The sequence below is a fragment of the Lutra lutra genome, chromosome 13 (assembly GCF_902655055.1).
Source record: "Lutra lutra chromosome 13, mLutLut1.2, whole genome shotgun sequence".
Taxonomy (NCBI): domain Eukaryota; kingdom Metazoa; phylum Chordata; class Mammalia; order Carnivora; family Mustelidae; genus Lutra; species Lutra lutra.
This window is the reverse complement of record NC_062290.1, coordinates 17,389,574-17,417,565: the sequence shown is the minus strand read 5'-3', so window position 1 is coordinate 17,417,565 and position 27,992 is coordinate 17,389,574. Positions and strand designations below refer to the sequence as shown.

The 27,992-nt window shown below is 40.6% G+C and overlaps 1 protein-coding gene across 4 annotated transcripts in view; it reads right to left on the bottom strand.

Moving 5' to 3' along the window:
* Positions 1 to 27,992, bottom strand: part of PCSK5 (proprotein convertase subtilisin/kexin type 5) — a 461,872-nt gene that overhangs the window by 63,389 nt on the left and 370,491 nt on the right. For all 4 annotated transcript variants that reach the window (XM_047699471.1, XM_047699474.1, XM_047699473.1 and 1 more), the window contains exon 24: positions 25,756 to 25,824. In XM_047699471.1, coding sequence (XP_047555427.1) covers positions 25,756 to 25,824 — 69 coding nt within the window. The remainder of the gene's footprint in view (positions 1 to 25,755; positions 25,825 to 27,992) is intronic.

The following is a 27,992-nucleotide window of genomic DNA, read 5'->3' as shown; positions in this document are numbered from 1 at the left end:
AATTCACCATTTTAGCTTCATAAGTACTCAAGTCGATACTTTGATCTTTTTCTCTATGTGCCACCCTGCCCCCTCCTTTCCCTGTCTTAGTGCTCATTGGTTCTCAGTCTTGGAAAGAGTTATTTTTTTAATAAGCTCAGAGGGAGAGGGAGAAATGGAGTTTTCTAGAATTTTGGCTTGAGCAGCTGATGGTGCTATATTCTGAGCCATATCACTTAGGAGTCAGGTCTGTTGAAGACACAGGTGGGAGATGACAACATGTAGCATATGTTTGCTGACCTGACAGTGGTCCCATTTCCTCATGTTAAGGATGAGTAAGCTGAGCCCCAGGGGACCTCAGTCCCTTGTCCATGGTCCTACAGAACAAATGCAGATTTGGAAACTTCCATTCCTATGAACTCCAAATGATTTCTTAGTCTCCTCCACACTGTGTCTAGTTAAGATTATATATCCTTGCTTAAAATATTTTTACACCCTCTCTAAAAGACCATATTATGCAGCCTTGCCATGCTACTCAAGTCCATTGACCCCTCTACTGGTTAGTACAAGCCCCATCACATCATCAGCTAAAGACTATCCAGGCCATGGGCTTGGGACACTTAGCTGGGCTTTGCACCAACCATTTACCCCAATCATTCAATTAAGAGCCTTCCACAGCCTACAGAAAGGGGTCCCCAGGATATTTTATCATTACATTTTTCATTTCAAGACCTTGCTTGGAATCTCCAATCTACTCAGGATATTCTGCCAAAGCTGAACAGCCTGGAGCAAAACAGAACAATGCTTTGGATCCTGAAATAAGTGTCCGGGGCAGCGGGAGCCAAGATGGAGAAGGCAAAGGGACTCGGCGTGCAGTCCCACCGAAGTCATATTTTTTATTACTTCTCCATTTAGACAACAAGAGAAGGTTACAGAAAGCCTAACCCTTCATTTCCTGACTCTGCTTAGGTGCATTTCACATTCTCAGCATCCAAGGAAACTCCAGTGAAACATATTGTTAGGAAAAAGGAAAACCAAGACAACAAACATTTGTCTCCCTTGCTGCCTAAACAGAAACAAAACTGCTGAAAAACAATTTATTCTCCAACAGACATATTTTCTGGTCATTACCTTTTGCCCAAATTGCTGGTTTGTGTAAGCAAACTCAGGCTTGTGTAAGCAAGTCCTGTTATCTGGGGAAACAAACACAGCCCCATCCTCTGTGATATGCTTTTACAGGGGGGAAGAGAAAACAGCCTCTTACATTTTTTTTAAAAAGATATTTTTAAAGACTCTGCCTGTTCATCATCAGGACTATTTTAAAGAGGAGATGTTTTCTTTTGTGTATCTTCCAGTTACTATGGCAACTGGATCACTTTTTACTCATTAATCAGGAGGCACCAACCAGAGAATCTCTCCTTCCCCCAGACTTGGAGACTCTGCCTCTGATACTACCTTTTTAAAACTTCACAGATGTTGGAAATAGTTGTCTTCAAAAATGTTTCCCTTGATCTGAGAGTTTCACTATGTTTGGTGCGTTCCTCACTGCTCTATGTTTTCTGTCCTGTGTGATTGGATGGCTTCTCTGGACCACGAGGTGTGTTTCGATCGCTCCTTTCTCTTTACTTCTGTGTTTTCCCTTCTAATAGCTGTGGGGGAGGAGAGTTGCTGAGTCTCCAGAGTCAGTGGGTAGATCCTACAGAACCCTTCCTCTTCCTCTTCCTTACACACACCATCGCCCGGAAGGGCTACTTTACTGTTAAAAATTGCCTTTTGTTTCCTTTCATTGTTCTTCCTCTTTCTCCTTCTCAAAAGGCAGCAGTCCCATCTGGATTTTCATTAGTAACACTTGGAGCTGCTGAAACAGTGATGAATGATGAGCACAATTTGTAATCATTTGATGGCCCAAGGGACCCAGTGACCATCTTTCCTGTGGTCCATATGCCCTTCTGAATACTTGGTTTGCATGCCAGTTGTTGGATGACTCCAAACATCATATGAAATAAGAAAGAAGGACCTGGTGGGCCTTCTGCCTGTAGGCCAGAAGCTGCTAACTGGTTTGCAGAAATGTTTTGTTGGCGAGCACAACGTTGACCCATACCCGGTTCAAAGAAGTCAGAAGACTTCTCATGGAAATCTGGATACTCGAGGTTCTGCCTGCAACACTTGGTGGGTTGAGTTATAGATGGCTCCTGGATGGGTATCCCCTGTGGCCTTGAATCCCTGGCTGGCCCCCCTGATCCTGGCATCAGTAGGTATTTGAACCTTGAAATTTTCAATTTCCACCTCCTCCCAATTTTTTTTTTTTTTTCTAAACAGATTTTGAGATCTTAGTGTTTTCAGGACTTGACCAAAACCAAAAAATCTTTAGAGGTAGCTCGAAAACTAAATCCAATTTACTGACCACTAGTCTGGTGTTTTAAGTTCTTTGAAGATGAAAACCATGTTTTATGGCTTCTTTGTCTCCTGCAGAATGGAGTACACACTCAGTACTCAGGAAATACGTTTTCTGCTATGACCCAGGACTGGACAGATCCACACAGGTGAATGTTATACCAACTTTTGTCATTACGAGCTTTTTGAAAAACACCCTGTGTGTTACTTCAAATAAGAAGGGCATTAATTTTAGGGATAAAGAAACACATTGCCAGGTGTAGAGTGTGCATGTGTGGGGGATGGGATGGGCAAGAAGGAGAGAGAGACCCTCAGAGTACATTCTCCAAAAGTCACAGCTTTTCAAGATGCTTCAAATAGAGTAGACTGATCTGAGGGCTAGAAATTAAGAACAAGATGGAAGAATGTTAGAAGCACTACTATGAGCCCAACACTGATTTACCTAGAAGGTAGTGAAACATTAGAAACATTTTTATGTTCCTTGCCCCCCTCCAAGTAATAAATGGCACATGTCCTTGTCTCCAGCACAAAGGGGCTCTATCCACCCCTCCAATCCCATGTTAGAACAATGCTATGCCTGTGGTGTAAGCGTGTGTGTGTGTACCCATAAGCATGTATGTAGGTTTGGTGAGGGTGGGCAATAAATTACTGGGAAAAAGGTAATACTCTTCAAATTTTTGAGAGCCTTTTCTCCTAGTAGCCATTCTCAAAGAGAACAAAAGATTAATAAACAAATCCTGGTGGTTTTGATGCTGCCGGAAGGAAAGCAAAAAGTTGGCCATAAAAGAGAACTCAGGCGGTGGTAATACTTAATCTAAACGATTCGTGGGGAAATGAAGCCATTATTATAATAAAAATAAAAGCTTGGCACCTGCCAGTGAGGCAGGCCACCACTGAGACATTATGTCTGGGGGGTTCGGGCTCGCAGGGCTGGAAACGCTCTACCGGGGAGTCTACAATGGTCTTCCCACAGGAGCTTTGTGCTGACAGAGAAAAGATTCCTCGGAACAGCCCAACACCCAGTCCCTGCAAAGCCAAGCTCTTCTTCCTAATGAACCTCATGTGACCACTCGAACAGCATTCCAGTGGCACTTAGGTCTGAAAACAAGAGAGATTTCACAGTATGATTAAGTCTACACAATAACACAAGTAAAAAGCAGGTTGACGATTATGTGTCAAATTTGGGGAGCGCTCGGTCCCACCATGAAATAACTTAGATTGGCTGTGTATCTTGTCTGATTCTTCAGATAATTGTTGGCTCTGTCTTTCCTTTCTTTCACATTTTATGGGTCTGATTGTTCGGCGGAACTCCTCTATTTTTCTTCTCCACGGAGAGGAACCCCCGAGGACCGGTCTGCAGGGGCCACTTAGAATAAGAGCTCCATTTGGTCAGGCTGACCACAAAGCAGACGCTCCACAGATTCTGTCCCCAAGGCCATTGTTCTTGCTGTCATTTTGCAGCCCTGCAGGGGCCCTCCATTCATATTGGCAGGTGATAAGCTATTTTCAAGGCACGGGTAATCATCGTAATTCAGCATTTTTCCTTATTAGCCCCCACTGAATGGAGAAAGTGCACGGAAGCTGCTTGTCTGTGCTGTTTCTTTTCTCTAGGTTTAGAGCTTTTATGCTCCAGATGGGCTACGTTGTTCGGCCAAAGGGATGCAATGAAAGAGGGTCTCCCAATTTTTCTAATGGTCACAATTACAGGGATGAGCATGCTCCGGGTTTCTTTCTTCGCCGTGAGAGAAGCCACCAACCTTGTAGAAGAGCCGCGGTCATTTTCATTCCTGGTTCTTGAGATGCTATTGAATGAGACATTATCAAATGCTAGAAGCACACGTGGGTGCCTAAGTGCGGGAGTGTTCATTGCGGGTGATGAGGCAATTTTCCCAAGCACTGACACGTTTTGGGAATCTCTGGCATTTTCTAAAACTTTCGGCACCGGTGGTAGGGAGACTGGCATGACCACAAGAGGCTCAAACGCTCACATACTTTGGTTACGTGAATAGAGGAGAATGGGATTCAGTTTCTACAAAAACATTGGGCTTTACCAACACTGTAAAAGGTGGGAGGGCTTATTTTCAATGAGAATGAAATAGACACACAATTAGGAACATTCAGACACACCTGTGATTTACGCAAGCCAGGGCAATCCCTCCTTCGGACCCATTATAGTCAATTATGTCTCCGTGTAAGTATGTGCAATTGCTCTTGACAATGGACTGTTTACTTCATTCATCTAACATTTTTGCTGACAGCCTGGCCACCCTTTTGGGGAAACATGTCTATTGCGTCTACGATATGAATATTTCCCTGTACTAAGATGTACTAAGCTGGCGTTCCAGGGTCTCAGAACTATGTCGTCTTAAAGTAGCGGATTATTTGAAAATTGTACTCTCTTTGACCAGGACATACATTTAATATGCCTAAAGGGAAGCTTGAGGAAATTTTCAGTCTTAGGCTAATTTTGGAAGCTACGCATTTGAAATGTCTGAAAAAACAGGCAGTTGTAATAAGAGAGGTGCAGCTGGAAGGATAAATCAAAAGAAAATGTGGCTTGAATGGGCACTATGTGTTAATGATTCCTTCTCTTTACTGGGCAGCAAACTTGACTGGTTTCTCTTGTATCACTTCATTTGATGATAACTTCACACTTACAGAAAAGTGAGAAGAATAAAACCCTTGATCCTTATTCACATTCACTAATTACTTTTTCATCCTGTTTGCTGTATCATTTGCTCACTTGCTGTCCCTCTGCATAGGTTTTTATTATTTTTTTTATTTTCTTTCTTTCTTTTTTTTTTCTGATTCATTCAAAGTCAGACGCACCCATTGTGGCTCTTTCCCCCTGAATATTTCAGTGCTTATTTCTCAAGACTAAGAACATTCTCTTATATAACCACAGTGCAGCCATCAACTTCCAGAAATTTAATGTTACTAAATACTCTTACGTAATCTGCCGTCCATATTCCATTTTTGTTTTTCAATGCGCCCAATTCTAGGATCACATATTGCATTTAGCCCCCTTGTCTGTTTAGTCTTCTCTAATCTGGAACAACTCCTTGGCTCGTCTTTGTCTTTTGTGACACTGACATGTTAAAAAGGCAACATGTCCTTTTTTTTTTTTTTTTTTTTAAATAGCGTGTTTCTCCTTTGGCATTTGCTTGATATTTCCTCCTGTCTACACTCAGGTTAAGTGTTCCCAGCCAAACTGCTCATAGGTCACATGGTGTCCTTTTCAAGGCATCCTATCCCGAAGTAGCCCCTATCCAGATCTTTGGGGAGTCTAATCTGCACTACTGCCTTCATCTTTCAGGAAATTTGCTCTCACTTCAATTCTAGCACAACACTCAGCTCGTGAAGCTGGTGACCAGTTCCCCAAAAAAACTAAAAGGAAGCTATGCCAGGAGAGACAGGATGAGAAGTTTCAGAATTCAGAGCTCAGCATCAAGGCGGAAAGAGCTTTTTGAGATAGTAAAACAATATTGATAATTATGCCGTTAATAATATTCATAAGAAATGCTGGTGTTTGTTAAGCCTGGCCATGTGCCATTCACTTGGTTATGTGTTTTAAGAGTGTAGCAGTTTTCTATTGCTATTAGAACAAATTACCACACAGCAGCTTAAAACATTACAGATGTGCTGTGGAACAGTTCTGTGGGTCAGAAGTTCCCGACGGGACTCGCTAGGCTAGAATCAGAGTCGCCGCAAGACTGGGTTCCTTTCTGGGGGGCTCTCGCCAAAGATCAGTTTCTTTGGTCATTCGAGCTGTTGGCAGGATTCATTTCCTTGTGGTTGTAGGACTGAGATCCATGCCCTGGCGGGCTGTCCACAGAGGGTCACATCTGGCTTTTTGATGCCACCTGCATTCATTTTAGGGGAGGGAGCCTAAAACTGCAATGGTACGTTTCTGCTCTCTCATTTCTCTCTGACTGCAGCTGGAAAACTTCTCTGCTTTCAAGGACCCATCTGCTTAGCCCTGGCCCACCTCGATAGCCCAGGACAATATCCCTCTTAAGCACTCTAACCTTAATCTCATCTTTAAGTTCCTTTTGTGGTTAAGGGAACATATTCATAGTTATGGGGTTTAACTAACTTGAGGATTTAAATGTTTATTGAAGATGACAGCCAAGACTGTCTGGCTAAATTTGGGGTAGTGGGTGAGAGGGGAGAGAGGGCTTCACGGCATGGAGGTGCCAGACCACAAATCCTGTCCAGTCCCTCTGCTTCTAGATGAGTATGTGAGGTCCAGAGAGGAGTGGGAATGACTTGCCTAAAGTGAGCTCTGGGACTAGGGACTGGGCTCTTCTGCCCTCCACAAGCTCTTTCAAACTGTGGGCCACAGTGTACCTGGGAGGAGTCTGCTCATTTATGGGATCACAAGTCATGTACTGAGCATCTACATGGGGCAGGCAGGATTAGAGGAGTTATACAGAAATATAACAGTTTCTATCTGCCCAGGAGTTACATTTTAGTGAAGAAAGAAATAGAGCAAGTTTTACAAGTAAACAAAAAAATATTAAAATATCAGCTAATTGTGTGTGATGTGCCAGAATTAAAATAAGGTGATTGACATATTGGGGGCAGGGACGGGGGCCTGGGAGGTCAGGGGAGGAGGAGGAAGGGAAGGAGAGAGAGATGCTGCTGTCTTTAGACTGGGCGCTGAAGGGAAACCTCTTAAAGGTGATATTTGAACTGCGACGGGACAATGGGAAGGAACCAGCCACATTAATATCTTGAGAAGAGCAATTTAGGTCGAGGAGAAACAGCTCGTGAAGGGTCTGAGAGCAGGAATCAGCAAGAAGCAATCCAGATCAGGACCCTCCTGTGTGTCTGGAGAGTGACGGGGAGAGGTCAGTAGTGACGAGGCCAGAGATGTGGAGGAGATGAAATTTGTAAGGCTCCTTTGAGTAAAGCACACATCTGTTGATTGTCAAGCATTATCTACCAGTTCTAGTTGGAGCCATGGAATTCCCAAGTATAGGATCATGGGCTTCTTGAAAAAGCAAAAGCATCATGACCCATCAGATTTTGTATTTGCTCATTGGATAGGGTTCTAAAGCTTTTTCCTGGTTACTTGCTAAATTCCCAAATGACCCATCCCATTGATGCCCATTTGGGCATGTAATGGGACAGTTGGACAATGGCTTTGGGTAACTGTCATGGGCCACGTGTACCATGGTAAAGTTATGCTCTTACTGACGTCATGGGTCTGATTTGCATTTTAACATTCAAGGGCAGTACTCACTATACCTTGTCCCAAGGAATAATCGGCAGATTTTATTTTGAAATCTCAGTAGGTCGAACTTCCCATTTGTAAAACTTTTCAGTTGCTCCTTTGCTGAGCACATAAAACGAATTTAGTTCTGAACTGAGACCTTGTATGCCAAATTTTTACAGCCTTAGATATAGTATTTTGTCACTACTATAAATGGTTCTTGACTCACCTCCCAAGACCCTCAGGGCTAAAGGCAAGAGGCTTCCCTAATTCACTTGTTTCAATTCATAGAAGATTTCTAAGTGGAAGCCAGGTCATTGGGATAATATTTCAAATGTACAGGCTGCATTCTGCTAAACATAATAAATCTGCAATTTTACAATTGGCTTGGACAGCTAGCACGATTGTCCTGGGCTTTCCAATGACCATCCCTTCCAAACAACCTCCTTTTTCTTTCAGGGCTCACCTTCCACCCTCACCCAAAGGCTCAATGTCAACACTGAATTGTAGAGGACACAGTAATATGGAGATCACAGTTTAGCTTGATTCATTTTTCTAGTGGAACATCTGGGTTTCTAGCAATTATTTTAGGGCATAAAGTTCTATCATAATGATAAATCAAGCTGTCGGCTCTTTTCTGGTTCAAATTAGACTTTGGAGAGTTTGAGAAAGTTTTCTACTCTAATATTCCACCCTCTAGATCTCTAGATTGCACGTTACCCCTTTGGAGGCAACACTTGCCCTTGGATTTGCTGGTGATCTATTTCCTTGCGGGTGGTGGGCTCCTCAGGTGGAAATGCTGCTCCCCAAGGGTCCTCATGGACCTCCCAGTCCCTGATGACCCGGGGCAGGCATCTCTCTGCATTGCCTGCCTGATTCATACAAAATAACATTCATGTGTCTCCTAGTGGTGGATCGTTTACAGATAGATAGAATATGGTTTTTATGGGAAAAAATTGGAAAAAAAAACCAAAATACCTTGGCTTCTACTGATGGCCATGGGCACAGCTAGGAGAAAAAAGTCTCAACTGACCCAGCAACATCACCAGTGGGAGCATGACTAGTATTTGGAGATATCAGCCTGGATACCCCCTGCCTTCCCATACTCTGCCTTTGAGTACTTAGCCAAGGGCTGGTAAATGAGGCATGGCCCTGCTCAGACCCCGTCCCTGAGCCCCCTGCCTCCTCCGGCATGCTGTGCTGTTTGGTCCCCATTCTGCTGCTCACGCCCTGGGTTGGCCCACGGTGCTGGAAGCCGAGCTGCAGGCTGTCAGTAGGGCTGCAGCCAAGGTTTGTCTGGTGGGAGTTGCAGGGAGACTTCATGGAAAGGATGAGTCTGGACTTGTACCAAATTACACTCCCGTTGACTTTTGGAAGGCTGGAATTTCAGACTCTAGAGGTGCGGAGGCAATTCACTGACATTCACTGTTGGCCTCACTCTTGGTTGGAGACTTGCCTTTCGAGCAGCTGGGTACCAATATGCAGATGCTCCTGCCTCACCCACACTTGGCTTCTCGCTATTCTGGTGTCTGCTCTGTGGCTTAAATTGATTTTTTTCTCCTTAACCAGTGGAGCTTGAAGCTTTTGCTACCATCTGGTAAAGGACTTGAAATGGCTAGGGGATAGTGGCATAGGGAGATGGGACATGGGGTAAAGCGAGGAGCCCTAATAACAGGCACCGAAGCCACGTGTTTGCGAGGTGCCCACCTAGTGACAGGCACTACTCTAAGTGCTTATGACACAGCGACACATAGGTTAGAGGTGTGGCCTCTGCAGGGTGGCAGATATGATAGGAAAGACAATGGGTGGAAATGGAGAGAAAGCAAATAAAATTTACTTTGGTATCTCTTCGTTTCTCTCTTTTGAAGAACTTGAGTCACGATACCCTTTTAGTTTCATTATAATCTCTATGGCCTTATGAGAAGGTAGAAGGTGGGCAACTTACAGATGTTTCTTTCGTAAAACAGAATGGAATTAGGAAACCAAAGAGTATACGGCTTGCTCAAAGATTTTGTGGTAGGGGAAGGATGGAGCTAAAAAGATCCTAAGATTTCAGATTCCATTTTCCACATTTTTATAAAATCAAGTGAGACCCAGCCTTCCAAAGTTCTAGTCATTACTGCAGGTCTCTTTTCCTTTTGTTTTGAACTTGATAGAGATGTAGGCTGAGATCCTGACTGCTGAAGGATTTTAGAAAACCTATTTCAACCAAAAGAAAGTAATTTGACAACACTTTCCAACTTGTTATGCTTAAACATGCAAAAGAGACACTCTCATTGGTTTCTAGATACTTCTGGAAAGGTGAAATCCATTCCATCATCCCAACTGCCCTGACCCCCAGTCACTGGAAGTCTAATGCCACGAACCCCACATAGCTCTTAGGAATGGTAGATTGTCTTCCGAAACCCTCCACCCCGTATATTGTGCTCAGCCACACTCTGTGCTTTTTTTCCGCTAGGTTTGTTTTGGAAGTGCTTGGCTCCATTCTCTTTGTGCAAGCATACGTGATCCAGACAGCCTTGGCTTGCAGCTCGACTTTGCAGGTCAGTTACACAACAAGTAGGAGGAATTTTGATTATACCCGGCTCTGGGGGAAAACAGCGTAATAACACCAAGAGCCAAGATGATGAGCTCATGGCTCTAGAATTGAACTTAGAATACCTCGCCACTATTTTCTTGTTACCCATAAGTAGAAGAATGTGAACTTGAACATAGGGCAGGGAGCAGGGGGAAACTTCAGGGGGCGCAGCTGAGGAGCAAAGGAGTATAACTGGGAACAAAACAAATATGGCAGGTTGTGGACCTTTCCGTGGCTGTCATTATGTTCTTTCAGAACACGGTGTATGAGTACAGTCTACTTTGGAAAAAGAGCAAATATTTGGGTGTCTGTGCGTTTGGAGCTATATAGTCCCAAGTTTGATTTTGGCTCTAAAACTGGCTAGATCTGTGACCTTGGGCAAGTGACATCAACTTCCTGAGTTGGTGCTCTCTTCTCTAAAAGGGAGAGAAGGATTTCAAACAGAGAGGATCGTGCAGAGGATTAAATAAATATCGTGCTTGCAAAGTGCCCACCTAGCTGAGCACCTGGCATGAGGTTGACAATAAGTTATAATTATTACAGTGTATCTGCCTCTGCTCCAGCTTCCGTTCTCAGCAAAGTATTCTAAGCATGTTGAAATTATATGTTGCTATGCCCATCTTCATCAGCGGTTGTATATCCCCATCTTAATCAACTCTGATTGCCTATTGGAATCACTCGGGGAGTTTTCAAAAAACACTGTTGCCTGCGACTTACCCCAGACCGATGAAATCAGAAACATCGGGAACCGGTCCCAACATTGCATTTTACAGCTCCCCAGGCAATTCGAATGTTCATTTAGGGCTGAGAGCCACTGGCCTTCCCCATCTACATGCGAGCCCTTCGAGGGCAGAGAACATGCTTTACACTTTTTCATATCCCCATCTTAGCCTGATGGAGATGCTTAGCAAATATTTCTTGAACCAGATTTTTAAAAATGAAAGAAAGTTGTCCAAATCCCCAAGACTGGGCTCATATGGACACATTCCTTGGGCAGCAGATAAAGGCAAGGGTACTAGCCCATTGTTATTCTCACACCGGGGATTTGAAAGAGTGGGGTAAAGAAAGGTCAAGGTCCTTTCAGCTGACAGTTCACCACCCACTGACCACATGTCACTCATCACTGGACCTTTTTTTGACTCTTCAGTTGCCAAGGGATCAGAGAAGTGAGAGCAGAATACTTTTAAGAGACTCCATCAGCTAAAAAAGAAATAGCAACTCCTTCAAAAGAATTCCTTTGATAGAAGGAGAAAGACAGACCCTGCCAAGGGAAGATAATAGGCAAGGCCAGAGGGACAGAAGAGAGAAATCCGGAAAACACAGCAGGCACATGTTTGGGACAATTTCGTGCACAAACATATGATGTGAGACCTCAGCACACACCAGCCGAGGTCCCCGTCATCACCAGGGTGTTCGTTGTGTTAGTGTTTGTCTTTTTGGCAGGCACATGGCAAGATGGGGATTCCCCATCCCCATCCGCGAGCTCAGGCATGGTCTTGTGACTTGCTTTGGCCAAAATATATGTAAACAGACGTTACAAGTGCCACATCTTGGGGACAGCATTAAGAGCCGGTATACTTTCTTTTGCCATGACAAGGTAGTGAGTACTCCACCAACCCAAGTCCTGGGTTGACGACCGTGACCAGCTGACCCACAGTGGGGATGTGGCATGAGTGAAAAACACTGTTGTTGCTTTAAGTTCTTGAGATTTGGGGATCCTCTGTGATCAGGGCACAACCCTGCCTATCCTAGCTTGTGCCTGCGACAAAGAGTTTCTAAGCCAACAGAGTAAAACAAAGTTATGCACGGGTTGCTTGGGGCTATCTAACTGCTCTGACTTCCTACAGGCATAAAATGGGTCAAGTTTCAACACCTCCCCACTTCTCAGTTTCTGCATCTGTAGAAATCATTGGATCATAGATGTGAGAACACATCATCTAACATTAAGGGTTTAGCGGTGCGCTAAACGGTGATGGAGCTTGATAAACACTAGGGTATACGGCCCTATGTTTTGTGGGATAAACGGAGCAAGTGATAGGACAGCAGCGAGCACAAAACCGTGCGATAAATATTTGCTAATTGAATTAATGCGGAAAGGTGGGATGAGTAAGAGATGAGGGCACTTAGGAACTGCTGCAAATTCTTCCAACATTGGGTTCTCTCTTTTTTAAGGTTTTTCTTTTTTAAGGTTTTATTGATTCATTTGATAGAGGGATAGGGAAGAAGCAGACAGGGAGGGAGAAGGATAAACAGACTGGTGCTGAGCATGGAGCTCTACGGGGGGCTCGATCTCACGACCCTGAGATCGTGACCTGAGTCGAAATCAGGAGTCAGGCACTCAACCTGTGCCCCTAAGGATTTGTTTTTTTCAAAACGCTCATCTCTGAAAGGAGGTATCATTTAGAAAATGTGGGGAGAGGGAGGTTCTCATAAAAAATAAAAACAAGCGGTTTACGCTTTTTTTTCAAGGCAGGACTGTCTAATGGAGTTGGCTTTTCGTCAGCAAACTGTGACAGTGCATTTAAACTCCAATCCTTCTTCTGAAGCTGGACTGTGTTTGGCCTTTTAAAGACCAGAGCCATCCTGGACTAGCCATGGAGCTGATCTAGGAAGCCACCTCGGTCATGCACTAAGGTTGGCCGGACAGTGGGTGATGCCTTTGGTTTGGAAGGTACCCAAACTGTTTGATACTATATTTTTCCCCCTGAACATTTTTGGAAAAGGTCCAATGGGATATATGGGTACAAGTGAACTAGAGATCCGTGATCACGGTATCTGATTTGAAAAACCCTGCATGTGTCCCTCATTGGAAAACTAGAACTTGAACTTCTTGTCTCAGACATTTGTTTCTTCTATGAATGAGGTCTCACTCCTTCATCGAAAGATAAAGTAGCAAGGGTAAATGAGATTGGTTCTCTAATTCCTGGACCTGAAGTTTGAATTTAATCTGGGACAGGGTGGAGAGAGCACACTTCATATTCATGTGGAGGAGAGAAGGTTGGAACCTAGTTTTGTCAAAGAGCAAAGGAGTTTCTGTGGAGGTGAATAAAACTGTGGAGGTTAAGGGCAGCAGAAGAATCTGGAGCTAACTGAGAGCATGCCTGCCTACTTTCAGTTATGGATTCCCCTGTCTGCTCTGCCCAGTGTCAGAACATTCCAGATGTAGGTCCTGAAAGCTGACAGTTTCAGGTGAACAACGACCCCAATTCAATTTCCGCAGCTATAATTAACAGTTTGACTGACTGGGACATTCACTCATGTCATTGGGCATAAAGCTGTAGCCCAACAAAGTACCATGGTTGTTGTGTGTAGCACTGAGGGAGGGGGCAGGGAGTAAGGTTTCCTTTTATCTTTTTATGATTCCATAGAGCCCAATACTAATACGCTTTTCTCTAGAATTAGAAGAGAAGAGCATTTGGTGGTCTGGGTAGAAGAGTTGTGAAACACATGGGTTTGGGTCTTGGGCTTTGCCGAATCAATTCCTGGTTTATCAGTTACCAGCCCCATGACCGTACACAAGTTGCTTGACTGTTCAAAGCTAAATTTGTTCATCTGTAAAATGTGAACAACAATGACATCTACTCTTTAGAGGTAAAAGAGGAAATATGCTTAAGGAATTTAGTATAGCACCTGGAACATTGGTAAGCATAACATAAATGCTAAAGCAATTAGTTTACTGTTAGAGTTAGGCCATGGAGGGACAGGAAAGAGGGGGATTAATAGGTTTACTCCAACCTTGTGCTTTTTATGTCAGATTTATTGAAATATTTTGTAATGTAACATTTACCCTTTGTATGAATTTTGACAAACGTGTAGTCATATAATCACCCCTGATAATCAAGACATAGGACATTTCCAACATGCCAAATAGTTGTCTCCTACCCTTTATGATGATGGCATGATTATTATGAACTGAAGTCTGTAATGTCCTCAGATTTCCTTAGTTTTTACCTCGGGTCTTTGTCTATCCCAGGATGCCCTCCAGCACACCACATTGCATACAGCTGTCTTGTCTCCTTGGGCTTTTCTTGACTGTGACAGTTTCTCAGACTTGACCTGTTTGATGACCTTTACAGATTTAAGGAGTACCACCTGGGTATTTGACAAAAGACCTCTCTATTGGGCTTTGTCATGTTTTTTTCATGATCAACCTGTGGGTGTGGGTTTTGGAGTAGAAGACCACAGAGTTGAAGTGCCATTCTCATGGCATCATATCAAAGGTATATGCTAATTTTTTTTTTTAAGATTTTATCTATTTATTTATTTGACACAGGGCAAGAGAGTGTGCAAGCAGAGGGAGGAGCAGAGGGAGAAGGCAAGCAGACTTGGCACTCAGCATGGAGCCTGACACAGGGCTCAATCCCCGGCCCCTGAGATCATGACCTGAGCGGAAGGCAAGAGTTGGATGCTTTACCGACTGAGCCACCCAGGAGCCCTGGGTGTGTGCTATTAATCTAACACTATTGGTGTTGACCTGACCACAAGGATGAGGTAATGCCTGCCAGGTATTTCCACTATAAAGTTCTCCCCTCCTCCCTTCCCTGCTACATTCTTGGAAGGAAGTCACTGTGTGACATCTACACTTAGGGGATGGAGAGTTATGCCCCACTCCCTGGGGGAGGAGTGCCAAATAAGTTACTTGGAATTCTTTTGCCCTGAAGATTCGTCCCTTCTTCTCCATTTACTTATTTATTCAACCATTTATTTATTTATATTGATAAAAACTCATGAATTTTTATTTTATACTTTGGTTTATAAGCTAATACTATATTTATGTCATTGCTCAAATTGTTCCCAGTTTGGCTCTTGGGAACTTTTTCAGGTCTTCCCTACGTCCCTTTGAGATACCCCCCAGCACTGTGGAGTCCTTCTTTCTTGGAGGACTTCCTCATTTTCTATCACTACAAGATGCTGCAGGTTCATCTTGTATATTTCCTGCCCAGACCCAGAATCAGCCAGTTCTCCATGAGCCTCAATGTCCTTTTTTGGAGACTGGTATTAGGAAATCAAAATCTGGACCCGTGGTGTGCTCATTGCTACTGAGATGTCTTTGTTTCTACATCCTCTCAGCTGACAGAGCACGGAGTACTTTTATTCCTCCAACTTAAAAACAAAACAAACAAACAAACAAACAAACAAACAAAAAAACGTTTTTCTTAAGCTCCAAAATGGCTGAAATAGTGCAATGAATAATTTTATGTGCTTTAGCTAGATCTTCCCCCCGAACCGTTTGAAAATAATTTGTAGACATCATGACATTTTATCCCTAAATACCTTTTCATCCATCTCTTACACAGAGAACCAGTTCCTATGTAATACAACACAATGGCCACAGCTGAGGAAATATTAATTCAGTATTATTCAATTATATTCAGATATTCTTAATGGACCCCCAAATATATTTTTTTAAACTTTAAAAATCCAGGGCACCTGGGTGGCTTAGTGGGTTGAGCCACTGCCTTCGGCTCAGGTCATGATCTCAGGGTCCTGGGATGGAGCCCTGCATTGGGCTCTCTGCTCAGTGGGGACCCTGCTTCCTCGAGCTCCCCCCACCCACCATCTGCCTCTCTGCCTACTTGTGATCTCTTTCTCTGTCAAATAAATAAATAAAATAATTTAATAAAAAACTTTAAAAATCCAGGCTCCAATAAATATTTACACATTTTCTTAAGTTGTTTTGGCTCTTTATTCTCTGGATTAATTCTCTTTCTGTTTTTTCATTCTGTTGTGTTTTTGTTGTTGTTGTTCTTTTGTTTTGTTTTATTTTAAGAGTGTGGGTCAGTTGCCTTATCACTATCCCACATTCTGGATTTATCTTCAGGCTAGTGATCTTCAAGCTAAGTAAGGGTTTCTCAACCTCAGCATTGACATTTTGGACCAGATAATTCTTTGTTGTTGGGGCCAGTCCTGTGCATTATAGAAGGTTTAAAAACATCCTTGATGCTTGTAACTAGATGCAAGTAACAATGCCCCAGTCATGACGACCAAAAATGTCTCAAAACATTGACAAATGTCCCTGGGGTCATAGTCGCCTCCAGTTGAGAAGCATTGGATTAGACAAGGATACTAGGATACTAAGTAATGTTGTGTAATGTTGTCAAGGATACTAGGTAATGCTGTGTACTCCTTAATGTATCACAGCAGGAAATACATGGTATCGAGTTGGGTGGAACTTACCATACCAAGTATAATAACTTAAGTTGGTAACCAGCAAATCCCTCCATTGTAATTAACTATAGAAGTACTTGGAGTCTCTACAATCATCCTGTTCCGTTTTTCATCTAATGATTTTAGCATCCACTGATGACTCTCTTTTGAGTCAATACACTAGGGTATGTAAAATGATAATTTTCTACTTCTTTCCTTGCATACAAGCCAGCTGAAACTCTTGTAAAGAGCCTTCCCCTTTATTTTCCCTAAATATTCCTTTCTGTCTTCTTTAAATATTATTTTGCTGCATAGATTATTTTATTAATTGAATTGTGATTCTTCATCATCCTTATGTTTTGATGATCCAATTATCCCAAATTGGCCAGTAGTAACCATTCACACTAATTACTGTGTCATTTCCTATGAATATGTAAACTAGTTACAATGATTCAAATGAAAACTCTGTACAAAGATATACCTAGAGTAGCTTCCCTTCCATCTCCTTCACTTCTTTCTGTATAGGTAATGTTTTCATTGGTATTCTGGTTTATTCTGTTTTTTTTTTTAATTAATTTTTTTCAATTATTTATTTATTTGTCAGAGAGAGAGAGAGTACTAGCAGGGGTGTTGGCAGGCAGAGGGAGAAGCAGGCTCCCCGCTGAGCAAGGAGCCCAATGCGTGACTTGATCCCAGGATCCTGGGATCATGACCTGAGCCAAAGGCAGACGCCCAACCGACTGAGCCACCCAGGCATCTCTTTCTGGTTTATTCTTTCTGTATTTCTTATTCAAAAAGTAGTTAAAAATGTATATGAGCACACATCTATTCAAAAGATAGTTTACTGTGTGTTTTTTGCATCTCTCCTTCCACTTAACAGTACCTAGTGAAATCACTATCAGTTCATATAGACCTTCTTTGCTCTTTCTATGGCCACACAGCCCTCCCTAGTGCCTGTGTACCTTACTTTATGCAACCGGCCCTCCATGCATGAGCATTTAGGATGTTTCAAATAGTTTACTATCACAGATGATGCCACAGAGAGTTACATTTGAATATCCTGTTCTGAATTTGTGGATGTGTATCCTCAGGGTAAATTCCCAGAAGAGATGCTGTAGGGAAAGGATAAATGCATAAGTAATTGTGTTCTAGACTGCCAAATCTCCTGCTACAGTTGTTGTAATATTCTTCCTACCAGTAAAAATCCAGAGCGTTTGTTTTCCTACAGCCTTGCCTGTATAAAGCATTGTAAGCTTAGGACTTTTTGCCAAGCTGACATGCAAGAAATGGTATGTCATGGTAGTTTTACTTTGCATTTCCTGTAAAATGAATGAGGTTAAGCATCTCTTTTTATGCTTAAGGGCAATTTGTTGCACATGATTTTTAAAACCTACTTCTTTCTCCTTCATTTCCTGGCTGTTACTCTAGATCAGGCTCCTGTGACTTAATACCCAGATTTCTGAAATAATCTTCTGCTGATTTCTCTGCCTACTGTCATTCTCCCTTTCAGTTATCCTGAACACAGTTAACACAGTTACCAAGTTAATCTTCTTAAAACACTTCTGCAAAACATTCTCTCTCTCTCTTTTTAAAGAACTTTTAATTAGTCCCTTTAGCCACAGAATAGTTTTAAACTCATTAATCCAGAATTCAAGATATGGTTTTCTACCACTTCTGTAAACTTCTCTTTGTTTATTCTCTTATATTTACTTAACAGTACCCCCCCACCCCACCAACTTATCTCTGGAGTATATGTTCCAGGACTCCTGTGGATGCCTGAAACCATGGGTAAAACCAAACACTAGGTGTACTATGTTTTTTCCTAGATGTACATACTTAGAATAAAGTTTAGTTTATAAATGAAGCATCATAAGAGATTAACACTAATAATAGAATAGAATAATTATAATAATGTGCTATCATAGAAGTTATGTGAATGTGGTCTTTCTCTCTCTGAAAAATAGCTTATTGGTCCATACTCCCCCTTTCTATGATGATAAAGTATGATGTGGTGAGATGAAGTGAGGAGAATGACAAAGGCATCGTGACGTAGTGTTAGGTGACCGCTGACCTTCTGGCAACACGTCAGAAGGGGGATCGTATGCTTCTGGACCCCACTTGACTGCAAAAAACTGAAACCATGTAATATGAATCTGTGGCTGGGGGTGGTGAGCAACTATATTGTATTCCTTCTGCAAAATTGGTACATTCGGTGTCCTAAAGTCCATGGCAAAAATTCTACCCTCCAGACCTTTTTGCTGCTGCTTTCCAGTTTGAAATCGCCTCTATAATGCAGCTCTGCCTTCTTAGCTGTTTAAATTCCATGCAAACTCCCACTCCCATCCTCTTGGAAGCCTTCCTTGACCACTTCAGGGCCCAGACATTCCCTCCTTTTCTAGATTCTATTGCTATGAATGTCTGTCCCCTTATTTGGCACTGAATTTTTATGAGCTTTATCTTGTAAAAAATATTTATTATTTAAGTATAGTTGATATACAGTGTTATATTAGTTGAGGGGCACAACACAGTGATTTAACAATTCTATACACGATGCACACAATGATACAAAGGTGGTCACCGTCTGTCCCTCTGCAGTGTTATTACAGTATGATTGACTATACTCTCTACTGTACATTCTCTCTCTTTGACCTATTTATTGTAGAACTTCACCTGTTTTGCCTACTCCACAACCCTCTCCTCTCTGCCAACCACTGATTTGTTCTCTGTATTTATGAGTCTGTTTTTGTTTTGTTTTGTTTTTTAGATTCCATGTATAAGTAAAATCGTATGGTATTTGTCTCTGACTTTTTTCACTTAGTGTCATATCCTCTAGGTCCATCTGTGTTGTCACAAATGGCAAAGGCTCATTTTTTATGGCTGTATAATACTCCTGCACGCCCGTGCGCGCACACGTGTGTGTGTGTGTGTGTGTGTGTGTGTGTGTACACATCACACCCTCTTTATCCACTCATCTACCGATGGACTTGGATGGCTTCCCTATTTTGGCTATAGTAAATAATACTGCAGTAAACATCAAGGTGCTTACATCTTTACATGTAGTGTTTTCATCTTCTTTGGATAAATAATAGTGGAATTACTGGATTGTATCCTAGTTCTGTTTTTAATTTTTAGAAGAAACTTCATACTGTTTTCCACACTGGCTCTACCAATTTACAGTCCTACCAACAGTGCACAGGGGTTCCTTTTTCTCCATATCCTCCTCGACATTTGTTACTTCTTGTCTTTCTGATTGTAGCCATTCTGACAGGTGTAAGATAATAGCTCCTTCTAGTTTTAATTTGCTTCTCTTTAATAATTAGTGATGGTGAGCATATTTTCATGTGTCTGTTTGCCATCTGTATGTCTTCTTAAGAAAAATGTCTATTCATGTCATCTGGCCATTTTTTCAACTGGATTGTTTGAGGGTTTTTTGGGTGTTGAATTGTATAAGTTCTTTAATGTGTTTTAGATTTTAACACTTTATTGGATGTGTATGATTGGCAAATACCTTCTCCCATTCAGCGGGTTGCCTTTTCATTTTGTCGATGGCTTTCTTCGCTGTGCAAAACCTTTTTATTTTGGTGTAGTGCTAGTGGTTTATTTTTGCTTTTGTACCCCTTGCTTGAGGAGATATATCCATAAATATTTTGCTAAAGCTAGTGTCAAAAAGACTACTGCCTATATTTTCTTTTGCGAGTTTGATGGTTTCAGGTCTTTAATCCATTTGGAGTTTATTTTTATGTATAGTGTATGAAAGTGGGCCACTCTGATTCTTTTGCATGGAGCTGTCTAGATCTCCTAGCACTGTTTGTTGAAGAGACTTCCTTATTGTGCATTTTTGCCTCCTTTGTCAAAGACTAATTGCCTATCTGGGTGTTGGTTTATTTCTGGGCTCTCTATTCTGTTCTGTTGCTCTCTGTGTGTCTTTTTGTGCCAGTACCATACAGTTTTGATTATTATAGCTTTCTGGTATATCTTGAGATCACAGAGCATGATACCTGCAGCTTTGTTTTCTCTCATGATTACTTTGGCTATTTGTGTTCTTTGGTGGTTCCATAGAAATTTTAGGATTATTTGTTTTAGTTTTACTAAAAATACTGTTGGTATTTTGAAAGGGATCTCACTGAATCTATAGAGTATTTTGTGTGGTATGGACATTTAACGATATTAAGTTTTCCAGTCCATGAGCATGGAATATCTTTCCATTTATTTACGTTATCTTCACTTTATTTCATCACTGTCTTATAGTCTGCAGAGTACATGTCTTTCACCTATTGGGTTAAATTTATTCCTAGGTTTTTAATTTTTTGATGCAGTCATAAATTGGATTGTTTTCTTAAATTCTTTCTGCTATGCATATAAAAATGCAACCCATGTCTGTTTATCGATTTTATATCCTGCGTCTTTACTGAATTCGTTTATTATATCAGTTTTTTGGTGGAGTCTTTAGAGTTTTGTATATATCTAGCATCATGTCCTCTGCAAATAGTGATGGTTTTACATCTTCATTTCTGATTTGGATACATTTTATTTCTTTTTCTTTCCTATCTATTGAGGCTAGGATTTCCAGTACTATGTTGAAAAAAAGTGTTAAGAGGGGCGCCTGGGTGGCTCAGTGGGTTAAGCCGCTGCCTTCGGCTCAGGTCATGATCTCAGGGTCCTGGGATCGAGCCCCGCATCGGGCTCTCTGCTCAGCGGGGAGCCTGCTTCCTCCTCTCTCTCTGCCTGCCTCTCTGCCTGCTTATGATCTTTCTGTCAAATAAATAAATAAAATCTTAAAAAAAAAAAAAAAAAGAAAAGTGTTAAGAGTAGACATTCTTTTATTGTTCTTGATCTTAGAGGAAAAGCTTTCAGTTTTCACCATTGAGTATGATATTAGCTGTGGGTTTTTCATATATGGCCTTTATTATGTTGAAGTATGTTCCCTATAAACCCATTCTGTTAAGAGTTTTTATCACAAATGAATGTTGAATTTTGTCTCATACTTTTTCTTATCTCTTGAGATGATCATATGTTTTTTAATCTTTTACTTTGTTAATGTGATTATCAAGTTGATTGATTTATGAATATTGAACTATTCTTGTATTCTCAGAATAAATCCCACTTGATCCTTTGAAAATATTGTTGAGTTCAGGGGTGCCTGGGTGGCTCAGCGGGTTAAGCCTCTGCCTTCGGCTCAGGTCGTGATCTTGGGTCCTGGGATGGAGCCCCACATCGGACTCTCTGCTCAGCAGGGAGCCTGCTTCCCCCCACCCTGTCTGCCTGCCTCTCTGCCTACTTGTGATTTCTGCCTATCAAATAAATAAAATAAAATAAAGGAAAATATTGTTGAGTTCAGTTTGCTACAACTTCATTGAGGACTTCTGTAGCTATGTTTATTAGGGATAATGACCTATAGCTTTCTTTTATTGCTTTTTGTAGTTTCTTGTCTGGTTTGGGTATTAGGGCAATGCTGGTCTCATAGAATGAATTTGGGAGCTTTCCTTCCTCTTCTGTTTTTGGAACAGTTTGATCCTTATAGCCTTTTTCTTGTATTACAAGCACTTAAAAAATTTAAATTTGTGTATATTTTCCCCCAAGAGTAGGGACTAAAGCCATTTAAATGGGTGAAAATGAAAGGATTTTTATCACCTACTTCTAAGCCAAAATAAAGGCACACTGATGTCTTTTTTATTGACAAGGTAAGGAAGCAAACAGATCTTAGTGACTGGATTAAAATCAATTATTAAGTTAGAGTGTTACAAGTATGGGCCCCAAATCTTAGGTTATAATCAAGTTATAATCAAGTGTTATACCTATTACTAACAAAAAAAAAACACACCTTAAGATATTAAGTAAAAAATGACTCCTTTTACTTATTCTCTCAATTAATAAAGAAATATAATTTAGAAAACTTTGATTTATCTTAAAATTTCCATTGAAGATACTAGCTAGAAAGACAGAATTTCTCATCCAATCATCTCGGAGCATGATGGTGTTATATAAAATGCTCTCTTTGTTTTCAGCCTAATCAAGGCGAGAAGTCTAAGGGAGAACAGATTGGTGGTTGCCAGAAGCAGAGGGTGAAGGGTGTCAAAAGGTACAAACTTCTACTTATAAAATAAATAAATCCTGGGATGTAATGTGTAGCACGATGACTATAGTTAATAACAGTGCACTGTATATTGAGAGTTGTTAAGACGGTAGATTGTAAAAATTCTCATCACAAAAAAATAGTCTGTAACTCTAAGGTGACAACTATTAACTAGACTTATTGTGGTGATCACTGTACATGTAAATAAATTTTGAATCATTATTTGTACACCTGAAATGAATACAATTTTCTATGTCAATTATATCTCAAAAAAGAAGAGAAATCCAACCCCGTAATAATAAAAACACTCCTGTTTTATTCTAGAATAGCAAATTCAGTATTTTCCTCAAAATACAATAGCCATTTTTGATCAGATTTCCTTTTTTCTTCTCTTTCTGGTAATCTTCCCTTGAAATAATAAGTATCTCCACCCAGGAACTAGACAAGATCAGAGTCAATCTGGAATTTGAGTTCTTTTATATTGGGTGTTAAAAATCTTAATCTATAGTAGCACCAAAGATCTGAAAAAGAATAAAAAACTCAGAAAAAGAATTCCACCATCTCCAACAACTCACCTTTACATGATATAGAAGAAATGTCTCAAAGTAACTGATTTTACTTTTCTATAACTCTTCTAGAGATTGTCTAGCTCAGGTTCAAAGATGAATCTACGTTATTAAAATGGAAGAAAACGGAGCTCTTTCTTTCTAAAAGATGGTATACCTTCTCACAAGAAGACTCTTGGGAAAATCTAAGGTAAATTATTCATATCTTTTAAAATTTATATTTGTATCTTAAAATAATGAAATTAGATAAGCCATGTCCCCTTCAAATCTCCCTTATAGTTCTAATATTTTATGAAAAATTATTTATTTATCATATGATTTATTTCCCCTTCTTGGCCCACAAACAAAGTTTGAATAGAGAAAACCTCATTTCTAGATCCCTGGATATCCTGAGCCATGCATCTCCTACTTTAAGTTTTGGCAACTCTCAAATTCAGTTCAACAAACATTATACATGATAAATTTCTTGTATCTTTATTATATCCTAGGCCTGCTGCTAGCTCTTTTCGTAGCACAGTGTGTAAGTCATAGAGCTTATGCTAAGTAGTTTAGTGAGGCAGAAAGGTATGTATGCACCAAATATTATACAGATCAGCTGTAAAAAATATTATTGCTGGCCTAGAAACAAGGGGAAGCAAGAAAAGAGATTTAACTCAGGTACAAAAAGTGACAAAGACTCTGCAAATAAGGTGATAATTGAATTCAGCCAGGGCAACCTCAAAATTCACAAGGTCCAATGTATAGAGACTTCATAAGAGAAAATTTCTAATTTAAGATGAGAATTTAGCAGCATTTAGAATGTACTAGGCACTCTCCTGTGATCCCACAGAACACTGTACCTCTCTCTATTCTGGCAGCTTGCCTTGTAAAAGATTTAGTTCCAGGTAAGTTACATGGACCAGCCAGAGGGGGCCTTACAGTGGGATCACAACCATCTCAATTCTGAATTCCCGGTGCCGCAGGGAGCACTCAACACATTGTAAACCATTAAATTTCCGTAAAAGAGTAAATGAACTAAATGTTTCAGTAGCACTTTGCAGAGTGAACCAAACTTTCTAACTTACCTCTTTTTGCAAGTTGATTCTTTTGGATTTTAAGTCCCCAAGTGGCCTACGTCTAATAAGGATTTTATTTTCCAGTGGCTGAACTTGGGTCTTGTCTGGAGCTACATCAGCTAAGGGAAGGGTGGGCATTTTGTAGACCCCTAGTGACCATGGTTGTCACTGTTTCCCGGTTCGGGGATTTTACAGGTAGGCGCGCGTGCGCGTGCACGCGCGCACACACACACACACACAAACAATCACACCCCTCTCTGTGATACACAAAGATGCTGGCATGTTCACACAACATATAATAACAACAAAGGTGCAAAAGGAAACCACAAAAATTAGCTGGAATATGAAATCTAATGGAGGAATATAGTTTGGAATAGGCAAAATGGGAACTCAAGATAGTCAGGACATTTATCCTTGCTCCCTGCAAGGAAGACCACCTCCTGTCACTTCACAAGATAACTCTGGAATTTGCTTATCTTTTCAATTTTAGTAGTTTTATTACGTCTGTTTAGGTCTATTTTTGCTTCCCAGAAACTTAGCACTTTTGCCTTTAAATCTCTTACTCTAAATGTTAACCCCTTCCTAAGTGTGATTTCATTATTAGATTTTATTTTCCAATAACATATGCCCCACTTCATAATGGAAAGTGATGGGAGAATGGCATTCAAGTTCCTAAAACCTCTGTTTCATTATGATATTATAAAAATGCATCATTTCCATTGAGGGCAGAGAGAATCTGTGACAGCCATCAGATAAATTATAATTCATGTATAATATTTAAGAATTCAAGGAAATCCTTTAGGTAAAGTCGATAAAAAGTCTACTTAATCCTGGCACAGCCTGACCTCTTGCAATCTCATGAGTGTTTGCTGAAGCCTTGGCTTCACGAGGCACCTTATTAGAAAGGTAATTCTCAGGCCCGACCCAGACCTGTGAATCAGAATTTGCATTTTGACAAATCCCCCGTGGGATTTGTGTGCACATTAAAGTTTTAGAAGGAGGAGTTATCCAGTCCTAGAGAAACTCCATGAACAGAAATTACTCTCTTTAATTTAGCTTGGGTTTCCTCCCAAAGATCTACAGACCCAAGCATTAATAATTTTCAGTATCTTGACTAAATTTACATTAAGATACATTCCTGGAATTTGGTGGCCTCCCTATATTTCATTTTATATCCATTACAATGGTTCTGTGTTGTCCAGACTGTCCGTCTCCTCCTTGCCACAGGAAAACCAGGCATGCATGGGGAGAAAGGGATCAGCGATTTGAATTAGAGAATGATACGGAAGACTGACGAGGACTGTTCATTGTATGGAGGGATTTCAACTCAGTCACCACATTGCTTTCTTCTCAAAGAATTGTCTTAGGCTTCAGCCAATGGAGTCATTTCCGCAAAGGAAAACCCCCAAACTTGGGGTTTTGTGAATAACATGCCAAATAAATTAGATTAATTAGGCATTTCTTTGCTTGAGTTTCTTTCTCCCACCATGGTTCATCTCTTTATTTGTGACCCTGAGAAGCCAAGGAGAGGCCACATCCTCTGTAACTGGAAACATGGTTGCTGAAGGTATCCCTTGCCAGACAGCTAACGACCAGAGGAAAAGATGCCTGTCCTTTCCTTAAACTTGGGTTTACTGGTGGTAACAATGACATTCCTGCTGAAAAAATTAAGAGGTGTGGGAAAAAAGAGAAAAAAAAAAAAAAACTACGTGAGCTCTTAAGGTAACAAAAAAAATGTGGCATACCCAAGCTGCATCCCAGACATCCTTCTTCACAAGGCACGCATTCTTCATAGTCTGGGTCTTGAACTTCACCTATACAGGAAGAGTGAGAAATAACGATTCATTTTTGCTGAGTGGAGATGCGTTCATTGCTATGAAAATATGTTGGCGTGTAACTTGTTTTCTGCCCTTTCCTTTTCTCAGAGGCAACAAATTTTAATTCTTTTAGCTGTTTCTTTGTTTTTAACCTCCAAATGTCTAAATGACATGATTATGATGCTACCTACCTCTTGATTTTATTCTTAGGCATTACCTGTAGTGGTCAAGACTAGCTTTGTTTCACCACCATTCCAACAGACATAGACCTACTTTCCATCCTCCCAAATGATAAATTTTGTTGGATTAATATTCAGTATTTATAGTGTTTGTAATATTTATAGTATGATTATACTATTATTCACATTTTGATGATATTTGGGCTCTTGTATACCTTTTTGTTTTCTCTTATGCTGTTATTTTTCTAGCTTCCTTATTTATTTTTACAGAATCTGTCCTTAATTCATCCTCAACTGTACAAGTAGAAATCTCCCAGCTCTTGCATTAGTTTATTTTGTTTTTTTTTTTAATTTTTTTTATTGTGTTATGTTAGTCACTAGATAGCATTAGTTCTTGATGTAGTGTTCCAAGATTCATTGTTTATGTATAACACCCAGTGCTCCATGCAGTATGTGTCCTCCTTAATACTCAGCACCAGGCTCACCTGTCTCCCTACCTCCTCCCCTCTTAAACCCTCAGTTTGTTTCTCAAGAGTCCACAGTCTCTCATGGTTCGTCTCCCTCTTTAATTGCCCCCGCTTCACTTTTCATTTCCTTCTCCTCATGTCCTTCATGTTATTCCCTATGCTCCACAAGTAAGTGAAACCTTATGATAATTGACTCTCTCTGCTTGACTTATTTCACTCAGGATAATCTCTTCCAGTCCCGTCCATGTTGATACAAAAGTTGGGTATTCATCCTTTCTGATGGAGCATAATACTCCATTGTATATATGGATCATATCTTCCTTATCCATTCGTCTTTTGAAGGGCATCTTGGCTCTTTCCACAGTTTGGCGACTGTGGCCATTGCTGCTATGAACATTGGGGTACATATGGCCCTTCTTTTCACTACATCTGTATCTTTGGGGTAAATACCCAGTAGTGCAATTGACAGGTCATAGGATAGCTCTATTTTTAATTTTTTGAGGATTCTCCACACTGTTTTCCAAAATGACTTCACCAACTTGCATTCCCACCAACAGTGTAAGAGGGTTCCCCTTTCTCCACATCCTCTCCAACACTTGTTGTTTCTTGCCTTGTTAATCTTTGTGATTCTGTTGTAAGAATCAAATAATAAATAACAAATAATAATGTAAATAATAAATCAAATTTATTTTGATTTGAATTTCCTAGATCGCTAATGATGATTAACATTTTTTCATGTGTCTGCTAGCCATTTGTATGTCTTCTTTGGAGAAGTGTCTGTTCATGTCTTCTGCCCATTTTTTGACTTATTTTGTTTTTGGGTGTTGAGTTTGAGAAGTTCTTTACAGATCTTGGATATCAGCCCTTTGGCTGTAGTGTCATTTGTGAATATCTTCTCCCATTCCATGGGTTGCCTTTTTGTTTTGTTCACTGTTTCCTTTGTATTTATATCTTTTTACTGTCATCCTGAGGATTCCTTTCATCCCTCTCTTCCTTTGATGCCCCATTTTCTGGACCTCATATTTTCTAATTTCTTGTTCTATTTTTTGGTGGAATGTACCCTTTACAAGTAATTTTCCCAAGAGAGGATGCATGGGAGGTAAAGTTTTGGAAAACTTGCATGATTGAAAATACTCTTTTTTTAACCCTCACACATGACTCATGGCTTGACTGAATTTAGGATTGAAAAGAGAAATGATTTCTTTTCTCAAAAGTTTGAAGTTTTTGTCCCATTTTTATGTTTTAGTTTCCAGTATTATTGAGAAGTTGTCATTCTGATAGCCAATCCTTCTTGTATGACCTGCTTTTTTACTCATAGGAGTTTTTAGGGTTTTCCTTTTGCCGAAAAAAGAAATCTATTTTCCAGATTCTTACAGTGGTGTGCCTTGGTGTGTGTCTTTTTAAAATCCGTTAGGCTGTACATGCAGAAGGCTTGTTCAATCTGGAAATTCATGCCTTTCAGTTCTGGGGTAATTTTCTGAATTATTTCTTTGTTAATGTTCTCTATTCTGTTTTTGCT